The 10,255-nt window shown below is 55.3% G+C and overlaps 1 protein-coding gene across 1 annotated transcript; it reads left to right on the top strand.

Moving 5' to 3' along the window:
* Window positions 1-2,359: 2,359 nt before the first annotated feature.
* LOC104514053 (polymerase I and transcript release factor-like) lies at window positions 2,360-8,407 on the top strand (the record flags this gene model as incomplete). The annotated part of the gene is made up of 4 exons (XM_010157596.1): window positions 2,360-2,959; window positions 6,809-6,899; window positions 7,465-7,545; window positions 8,341-8,407. Coding segments are annotated over exons 1-4 (659 nt in total), but the record flags the coding sequence as incomplete, so codon positions are not given.
* Between the last annotated feature and the right edge of the window lie 1,848 nt (window positions 8,408-10,255).

Genomic DNA, 10,255 nt, shown 5'->3' with positions numbered 1-10,255 from the left:
CAAAGACCCAGCTCTGTCTACCAGGCAACAGGAGTGGGAAGATACTGTTGGCAGTAGCAGAGATTGAGTCTGATTTCCCTGGGCTGTGCTGACGGCAGAGGAAGGCTCCAGAGGGGAGGCTGCACTTTGCCACCTATTGGCTTGTTCCCGGTACGTCTCCACGGCAGGAAATGGCTGAAATGAGTTAGTCCTCCCGTAGAAAATTACCCACCGCGTTGTAGCTTGGGGCGTGAGCGCTGCATGCCCAGCAAGCACCGTGCCTGGCACTTTGTCTCACGCTGAGACCAAATAAAAATTCCTGTTATTTTACCTTGTTCTACCCAGATTGACCTACTTGGTCCTCCCGTAGAAAATTACCCACCGTGTTGTAGCTTGGGGCGTGAGCACCGCGTGCCCAGCGAGCACCGTGCCTGGCACTTCGTCTCATGCTGAGACCAAATACAAATTCCTGTTATTTTACCTCGTTCTACCCAGATTGACCTACTCAGTCTGTTTTTTTTAATTATTCCCAAATGGGGACCAAAGGCGCAGAGGTTGCATTGCAGTCACCCATGGAATAGTCCTAGAAAGAGCGCCCTGCGCTGCCTCCTGCCCTGTCCCAGAATATTCATGGGAGGGACCTGTGGAAACCCACTGTGAGGCAGACATCCCCGGGGAGAAACAACTGCAGAGCCTCAGCGCTATCTGGCAGGAGTCAGGATTTTTTTCATGGCACTGACTCATCAGCAGCAAACACTGGAAACAAATCCTCAGGAAAAGGTCCCTCCAGCAAAAACCAGGGCATAGAAAAGTAACCTGTTTTTACTACGTGACATAATGCCCGCGTGGAAGCCGCCCAGCACAATCGACTGATGCGCAGTGAACCCGGATCAATGGTGCAGCGGGTCCAGCAGCAGTAAAGCACGAGCTGTCACGTGGGGAGGACACGGGGGCACGGAAAGCGCTGGCTGTGGCCAGCATTCATCACTGAACAATGCTGCTGCCCGTCTGCCTGCGCCGTGGCTTTCCCAGCCTGCCCGCTCGCACGGAGCGTTTCTCCGGCGCTGGCTGGGGGTGGGCTGGGAGCTGGAGACACCACATTCCGTTTTTTGCCAGCCTGTGGCAGATTGCAAGGGCAGGAGGCAGGATGTGCCGAGTATGAATTGTTTGTTGTCAAGGCTACGGGACAAGAGGGAAACTGCAGCCTTCCCAGTCTGCCCACAGCCCTTCGGCAGAGCTCGGGAGGGCTTTCCGCTGCCCAAGCCCGCCGAGGCTCCGCGGCAGCTCTGTCCCTGGGAGCTTCATTTCCTTCGGTGAGCCAACACCAGCGGAGAGGGTCCCACTCGGGGTCACTCTCGGTCTGAATTCTCCTTCTTCACCCTCCTGCGCCTGGTCCTGCTGGGTTGTTGCAGCCTTCGGGGGCACCTCCTGTGTGGCTTCTAGGGCAGAGGCTGGCGCGGCTCCGTGAGGCATAACTTCGGCCCTACGACCTGCTTTGCCTCAGTGCTGAGGTTCAAAGTTGGCCAAATAAGGGTTATTTCTTCCCGGTGTTTTTCCAGCAGTATGTACTCTATGAAGTTCCGAAATCAGTATGTTTTTTACCCATGAGGCCTTATGCAACACAACGTGTCTGGGCATTGCTTACAAGTGCATTTTTGCACGGCATATGTTGAAGCATGTCCTGCATTTGGAAGTCTAGTGACTAGATTTGTTGATGGATGGAGGATGGCAGAGCTGAGATAGCCCCTTCGAGGTGGGAGCGTCCAGCTGCTTCCCTTCAGGAAGGAATTCGACCTCTTGTTTCTGTGTTAAACGTGCGTAGAGATGCGGTGTGCGCCGTGCAGATGGCGTGTGTGCCTGTTGCCTGCATTCACGCGAACGGGAGCGGGCGCTCTTGTGATCCAGAAGTTGTGTGCCGTAACTACTCAATCCAGATTGTAGCCTAGCGTTAAAGTGTTGGAAATCAGGCTCTGGAAAAAGCTAACTGTTGGCAAAAGGTCTGGATTTTCCAGCTGCATGTGAACGTGTGCAGTTGTTTAAAGCAGCTGCCTTTAATGTGCACAGCGGTGAGCGGATGGGTTCCTTTCTTTCCAGCAGCTTCCCGACGCCCTTTACTCAAGGATTTTGTTTTTTCCTCTCATTACTTAGGGTGCCTTTAGACTTCTGTTAAAGAAGAGGCAGTGTTGGGTTTGGAGCTTTGCGTTCCTCGCTGAGCTGTGCCTGTGTTTGCATGCAAAGCCATCGCCTCCCCTCCAACTATTTTAATCATTTCAGAAAGGGTGGGTCACCAGGCATTTGGCAGCAGGCTCCCTTTATAGAGCTGAGGTGGAGTCAGCCAATGACCTGCGAGCCTGGAAATTTTTGCAGGGCAGTTCCACTGGACGGCTTTGCGGAGCTGTGCCATTTGAATTTCAGCACAGACGTCCACACACTGCACTCTCCATTTCTGGCGCGTCTCCCAGCGCAGAGTTTAGCTGAGGCTCGGGCTCAGTTTTCCCTCCTCTCTCTCCCTGCAGTGACAGCTTCCCCGGGCTCCGCGAGCCAGGACTCCCAAGCCATCATGGAGGATACTACTTTGCAAATTATCGAGCCACCAACTGCTTCTGAGACCTCTGAGGAGCCAGTGCCCGAAGAACCCATCAAAGCGGACCAGATCAATGGCGTGATGGTGCTGACCCTTCTGGACAAGATCATCGGAGCGGTGGATCAGATCCAGCTGACCCAAACCCAGCTGGAGGAGAGACAGCAAGAGATGGATGGCGCAGTGACCAGCATCCAGGGCGAGCTGACCAAGCTGACGAAGGCACACACCACCACCAGCAACACCGTGAACAAGATGCTGGAGAAAGTGCGCAAGGTGAGCGTCAACGTGAAAACGGTCCGGCAGAACCTGGAGAAGCAAGCGGGGCAGATCAAGAAGCTGGAGGCCAACGAAGCGGAGCTGCTGAAACGCAGAAACTTCAAAGTCATGATCTACCAGGTAAGGAGCTGCTTCGTGACTTCCCTGTGTCCCGTCCGTGGGGGTTTCCTTTGCTAAGGGCTCTGTCACACTGCGTGGCCGGTCCGTTACGCTCCCCAATTTCCCCGGCGGGTGGTGCAAGCTGAGGTGGGTCCGACGCAGCTCTCATTCATGATCTAAAGTTGTCCCTGCTCTGAGACAAGGTCTGACCGAGTAACGGAAACGTTAGTGCAGAGAGTGAGAATGGCCCTGAGCACTCACTGCAACGGACTGAGGTATCACACCAACCCCACGTTACTGCTTTGCTAACAAAAGAGCAGGAATCCACTGGGTCTGCAAGGAAGTGCTGTAAATCCGTCTGCCAGTGTCTGCTCCAGTGAGAGGCAGCGTGTGTATTGCTGCGTGGAGAGCGATAACATTTCAGGTTTGTGACGTGATGGCGAGGGACGGTAACCCCAGCACGGGGGTTAATCTCACTGACTGGGGCAGATGGAGACGTTAGAGGAACGCGTTAGTGCTGAGGTCTGCCTTTGCCCTCGTGCCTGCACAGATTTCCACCTCCTTTTTCTGCAGCCTGCGAGTCTTGAATCTTCCCATCTGTTTGCCATGAGAGCTTTGCTTTGCTCGGTGTTCAACCCCTGCACTAAGCCTTGGCTTTTTCCTTTAAACCGGGTGAAAGAGAGGAATGTGTTGCTGTCCGTTCATCTTCCTTATCAGAGCAAACTCTGCTGCTGGGCCATGGAGGAAGAGTGAGTGAAATAGTTAATGGCTCAGTTAGAACCTCGGGGTTAATAATAGACAGCGGGGACGGACAGGGAAGTGTCTAGTGCTGATCGCAGGGAGAGCAGAGACACAGAAAAAAAGGGAAAAGGCTTCTCCCTACAGGGTTTGGAGGGAGAGCTGGTCATAATAGGCTCTGGAATCTAACGAGTGTGTGGGCCTGTGTCGCTCTGATTCAGAGCTTAAGCATTTGTCGTTTTATCACGCCCGCAAGGCTGGAATAGCGGAGCCTGTTGGGTCATCCGGGCAGCCCACCCGGTTGTGTGTGTGTTTACGGCAGGCTCTTCGTGTCAGGCTTTTGGGGGAGGATACATCTATCCACGGAAAAATAAACCACAGCTCTCAGTGTCCTGCAGAAGCAACAAACATTGCAGAGTGAGAGGAGGGAAGGGAGTTGCTTCACCACAGTGTTCCTCATCGTTTATGGAAATAGGAAGGACGTCGGTAAACTTCGGGGTCCTTTGGAAGCATCCCGAGCCTCGGCAGGTTGTTTGTGAGCTGTTCGTTGTGGTGTGCTCCTGCTCGTGAACCTGGAGCAGAGTTTCTGTTGGAATATAAACCCCCGTCCTGCTTCTGAAGGCAGCGGGGGGCAGCGCTCTTTCCGAGGTGACGGGGACAGGACAGCCTCTGAGCGAAGCAGTCGGCAAGGGACTCTGGCAGGGGGTTTGCGAGCCATGAAGATGTTAGGGGAAAACAAAGGATGATTTGTAATTCAGAACAATGTCCCAGCCTGGAATTTGGTGAGGTTTGGCTGTGAGGCCATGTGGGGATTCTCCAAGTTTGCTGCATGTGAAATGAAGCCTCTTGCACCGCCGTGGAAGTCCTCACGCGCGTGCAAGGGGTCTGGGCAGACCTTGCCACGGAGGGCGAGGACGTGGCTCCGGGAGATGGGAGGAGTGGCAGCAGGCATTGTGACGGACACTGCCACTGCAGACAGTCTCTCCTGGGGGAGAAACTCTTGATTTGATGCTTAAACTGAAGAATAAAATCCATGATGGGCCTTTGCTGTTTGAGCACTAGGTTGGGGTGTGTTTCTGCAGTCCTCCGCAGCAGCATAACCACCCTTTCCTGCATGCGATGGAAACAGCTTTTTGGTCAATAGCGTGTGTTTCTGGGCTACATCAACCTACAGTCTGTCCCAGAGCCACGTTCATTATCATTTCTCATGCAGAAAATTGGGTTGTTTGATCGTTGCGTGATTCTGTAGCTTGCCCTCCGTGAAAACGTCAGCGTACAGAAACCTGGAGCGTGGGCTGGGTATAGGGAACAACCATCTGCCGTGTGTGGGCGTCTCGCTTACCTGTGGAGGCCTTTTATTTGGAATAAATGAAACTTTTGGGGGTTTGCTTTTGGCTTAGGGGGTTTTATTCTGCTTTCTCTTTTTCTGGGAGGGACAGGCTTTTCCGCTTGGGCCTTACTGCAGCCCTGGAGATTCCCGACACCGGCTGGCTGGGGGAATTGCGTGGCAGGTTTGCAAAACCATCACGTTGCAGTTTCGTGTCCCAGTTCACCCCTGGGGGTGTTTAGCACAGTCGGTCATTCCAGGCACGCTGGGGCGAGAGCGGCCCTTCACCCGGGGTTATGCCGAACGGGTAACGCGGGCACGTCTCACCCGCAAGGTCTGGACAGGGGGAAGGGACGGTTTGCATGTACACTTTTTGCCTGCCGGAGGACGATGCGCCGACGCTTTACTGGTACCCAAAAGGCTGTTTGTTGCAAGAAGCCGTGCCAATTCCCAGCACGGAAATCCACCCTTCTGGGTTTCAGTGGTAATAACCCAGACATTTAACAAAAAATGCATCAAGCGTCTATAAACCCCAAACTTTAGGACGGGCTCCACCCTGGGACCGAAAGGAGGAAAATCCCTGTGTTTTCCTAACTGTGTCTATCATCAAAAAAATAACAATTACAGAGTAACTCTTTCCTAATTCAGTGTTTCACTCCTCAAGACCCACCACCCCTCGCAGTCTGTGCGAGATACTTGCATGAGAACATCATTACTTCTGCGACCACGAGCCCCTGTCACCCCTGTCTGACTCAGAAAAGGCTGCAAGTAACTTCCCTCTGCAATTGCGTTTCTAGCTGCTGTGGCTAAAAATGTGATTTATCAGGCCCTTCTCTTGGAGAACACGAGGCAAACTCATCTCCGGAGACAGGCGATGTTGGGTAGAACCGGTGTCAGCTGCGTTGGGGCACGATGGCTGGGTGCAACCGTGGTCGTGCTCTGCGGGGGTTTAGCGCTGGGCGATCCTGCGGGGTGAAGAGGTTAAGGGAGGGGAAGGCAGATCATCTCGCTGTCGGTCGTGGAGGTTTGGTTATTCCCTCAGCACTGAACTCAGAGTCTCTGGCAGTTTCGAGGGACCGTTTCAGGGGTGCAAATCCAGGCTTGTGGCACCTTGGGAGCAGAGGTCAAACCGCACACCAGAGCTGGATTTGCCAGCTGCCAGGACAGGAGGAAACGAAAACCCAGTGTTGCTCAGGCACAGCTTGGCCTGGGGAGATGGGCCTAAAGCAGATCTGCCCTCTTAGTGCGAACGCCGAGCTGAAAATCCCTTCCCTGGGGCTGTGCGGGGGCGAGGCATCGAGCAGGCTGCTCATGGCTGTGTCACCTGCGGATGCGCCTGTGCTGCCCTGTCCCTCTCCCAGACACCCTTCGGCCTCCTTTTCCCAGGAGCTGCTCTGATCACCACCCAGGTGGGGGTTTTTGCACCGACTTGACTTGGGGAATTAGATCGAGTCTTGAGAATAAAATTGGATACCCCCCCTCCCCGACTACCCCATCTTTCTGCTTTGAAATGAACCTCCCCACTGCAGAGGGGACGGACTCTCGACAAGCTGCTGGGTAAACACAGGCTCAGTCCCCAGCTGAGAACAGCACTTGGCTTCCTAAAAGCTCTGAGGTCAAGTGACTGCGTGCCCTTAGCAGCCCGTGGAACAGAGCCCCTCAGGGCCCCCTTTGTGCCGCCTGTCTCCCAGCTTTCAGGGGAACTGGGACACCAACCTGTTTGGTTAGAGCCGAACTGCAGTGACTTCATCCCCAGTGTCCTGGGTTTGGGGTGACAGAGTCTGGGGCTGGTCACTTCGGTCCAGGAGGAGATAATGGATGGCCCGTGCAACAAGCTGCGGTTCCCAAGCCGAGAGCGGGCCGCGTTCCTCGGGGAGCGGCAGTGCCAGCGCTTGCGTAAGCACGGCATTTTCCCTCCCAACGCTTCAGCAATCAAACGGATTCTCGCAGACACCAAAGGCCTCGTTTTCCTGCAGCCGGACACCTGAACGCCCGCAGCATACAGAATGCTGAATTGCTAAAACGTGCCAGCGCTTTATTTCGAGGCTCCTGCGGGCGCCGAGCCTGAGGGAAGGCTGGCGCGTGACGTGCAGCGTGGTTGAGAGAGCGGCCTGTGCGGACAGGCTGCTCCCCACGCTGTCGGATTCGGGGCTCCGCGGGGCTCCTCTGCTCTTGAGGTGTCTGCGCTGGCCGCTCAGAGCCTCAGGAGAAGCGGAGTTTCTCTGGGAAGCGCCGGGCGGTTGGGACAGCAGGGCAGAACACGAGCTGCTGCCGTACAATGTGTGGGGTGGGTAGGGCTGGCGAGGAAATATAAATAGCTCAGCTTGGCTTTTGTGCTGTGAGTGGGCCATATACGGACGAGAGCAACAAGATTGTCCATCGTGGGGAGGAGGGAGGAATTCCAAACCCACACGTTCGCGCAGCAGATTCTGAGGCCAGACCTGAACTGCCTTGTGTTCAGGTCTGCGCTCCTCCGAGGAGAATGTGGAAACGAGCACGAGCACAAGCTCTGACGAGACGCATGGGACAGGGAGCCGGGCACGTATGAACCCCAGGATTGCAGCCGCTGCACCCCCCTGCCCCTGGGCTGCAGGGCCATAGGCCACCCGACCTCTTTTGGTCACAGGAATAGCCAAATTAGAAGGGGAAAAATGCAATCCCAGGGGAAAGAGAGAAATCTCATTCTACTCAATTCCTTCAGGCTGCAGCGCTGGATTCTCTGTGCATTGCAAGGGGCACCGTGTTAACATCCAGGTGTGCAAAGACTCCGTCTTCTCCGCACGGTACGGAATTACAAGAGTCTCAATATAATGATTCACGGGAAGCTGAGCCGTTAAAAAATTCCAGGATGTTAAAAGCTCTCACTTCCAGGGTTTCTCTTAGTGCAGATTATCAGTCTTTCCACCAAAAGATGGCCCTGGGGCGTGGGTTCGGACTGGAATTGGCTGCATTAATGGCGCAGGTATTATTTGTAAGCAGTTAGAGCCAGGGCTGGGTGTGTTGCTGAAATCCTCTCGGCATTACAGTTACAGAGGAGCTCTGCGGCAGTAAATTGTCGGGGAGCAAAGGGCCCGAGGCTGCTCGGCCAGCCGGGGCAGGGTTAGGCCGCATGAGTAATGGCCCATGGAGATAAAACCAAAGGCCGTATTCCTTCCGATCACATATTCCTCCTGCAGGAGGCTGCCAGCAGTGGATCTGAGCATCCCCCGTGATGTCTGTGGTGCCAGGAGCCGCTGCACGCAGGAGTATAATGAGGTGCAGAATTTCCCTGCCGTGCTCGCTGGGCTGGGGTGCTCCTCTTTCCAGTCAGATTCTGGCTTGTTTTCCCATTCTGAAGCTAAATACGAGCCCTCAGCAAAAATAGATGAACCCCTCGTGGGCACGCAGCTGGAGAAGGGCCTCAGGTAAGCCAGTCTGCAGGTTGGGGATTGGAAGGCAAAGAATTCAGGAGGGCAGCCAGTGCTCAGCCCGTGCCTGTCTCTGGAATGACCCATTGCTCTCCGGCGTTCCGTGGCTGGGAATTTGACCAGTAGATGGTCGAAGCTGCTCAGTGTCCCGGCCCTGCAGAGCACGGGGAGAGGGTGAGCCCCGTGGGAGAAGCAGCACTCCTGCGGCTTATCTCCTTGTCACCCGTTCTGTTTGCTCGTACGCTTCATGCGAGCACGCACGCTCCCTCTGCACCCTCCGTGCTCGCGAGGCAGGCACGGAGCCGGGGGTGACTCCCCCCGCTGTCGCCCCGTCCCAGCTCCGCACACGGCACGGCAGACGGCGGGACGAGCGAGCAGCCACGCACATCCAATGCAGCCGTGTTCCCAGAGATCCATTGCTTGTTCCCGGCACAGATAGCAAAACTGAGGGCTGCCTGCACCTTCGGTGAGGCTACTTCCCACTGCGCTGCCCAGAAGCAGGATGTGCATCCCGGTTTACGGAGTGAGTAGGGAACCACGCAGTCTCTGCTCTCTGACGTGCTGTCAGGTGTCTGTGACCCACGGAAAGCACGGCGAGGACTCGTGAGCTCTTCAGAAACACGCTCAGCCCTCTTCTACCCTGTGTGGGATAGCATCCTCTCGGTTCTGCGAGACCCTCTACAGCTTGTAAAGAACCTGAATTGCGGGCCCACCTTAAGACAAAGTCCAGAAACAAAGATGCTGTCGGTGAGGGGAAATAAAACATTTAGAATAGAAAGTCTCAGGATGTTTAGTCTGTAGCTTTACGTGAGGGTGCAAATGTCAGTGTCTGCAGGGGTCTGTCAGCGAATCGCCCATCAGGCAAGCTCCAGCGTTGCCGGTTTGCTGTTCAGAAATAGCTCCGGGGTTGTTAATCAGCTGCGACAGGTTTATCCGGGAGGAGCAGTTCTGGGGGTAAAGCCGGTTGTACACACGGGCTGGGAATGGGATCCAGGCCCTTTTCTGCGTCAGAGGGGGAAAGGCCTTTCCACTCAGCAATCTATTTACTTCTGCGTTTCCTCCCGCCTGCCTTTCTCCTGACTCCCTGCTAGGCAAAAGCACTTTCCCAAACCAAGCCTCCCGCTCTCCCTGCGCCGTTCCCTTGCCTGTCACCGTCAGGTTGGACCCAGCTCCAGCGCCGGCCCTGTGTGGCTCCTCCCCAGCTAGCCAAGGAGATGCCGCCTTTTCGGCCACGGCTTCCAGGACCTGGAGTAACTAGTTGTGCCTCGTACAGAGAAAGTGCCACGGAGATCACACGGTACACAAGATCACGGAGGGCAGAGGGACTCCTGCCAGTCATGGAGATTCCCCTGGAGAAGGAGCCAGCTTATCCCTTTAACATGTACCTAATCCCAACCTATTTGGCTTTTCCCCCCATATTTTAGATCTCTTCCTTTGTCTCAGCAGTACCCTTCGGTGAGCTCTTACTGCAGGATTCTGTAGTCTTCTCTCCAAGGACTCGAGACTTCTCTTGGTGGGCACTATAGGAGGTAAAACCTGTCCCTCCTTTGGAATGTGAGTTGGGGCCCTGACGATGGTGTACGCAGGGGTTAACTGCACGTGCCAGCTGCTGCTGGGGGCGCTGGGCCGCCTCGGGGTGCAACAGCAGAGCAGGGAGGTTGTGACTTTGCGGGGGGCATGTTTGCTGCCTCGCTGGGGCCGGACGTCTGCCCGCTGCGGTTATGGCCTGCGTGGCTTTAGGGGTGGCCAGTCCACAGTGTCTCCAGGACATCAAATCCCTCCGTGAGCAGCGCTGTGAAAAGAGCAGAACCTGGCCAGCATTGAGCATAAACGGGGCTGAAATCA

This window comes from Eurypyga helias, unplaced genomic scaffold (genome assembly GCF_000690775.1).
Source record: "Eurypyga helias isolate BGI_N326 unplaced genomic scaffold, ASM69077v1 scaffold26058, whole genome shotgun sequence".
NCBI lineage: Eukaryota > Metazoa > Chordata > Aves > Eurypygiformes > Eurypygidae > Eurypyga > Eurypyga helias.
The sequence above is the reverse complement of the archived record's forward strand: the minus strand, read 5'-3'. Positions and strand labels throughout refer to the sequence as shown.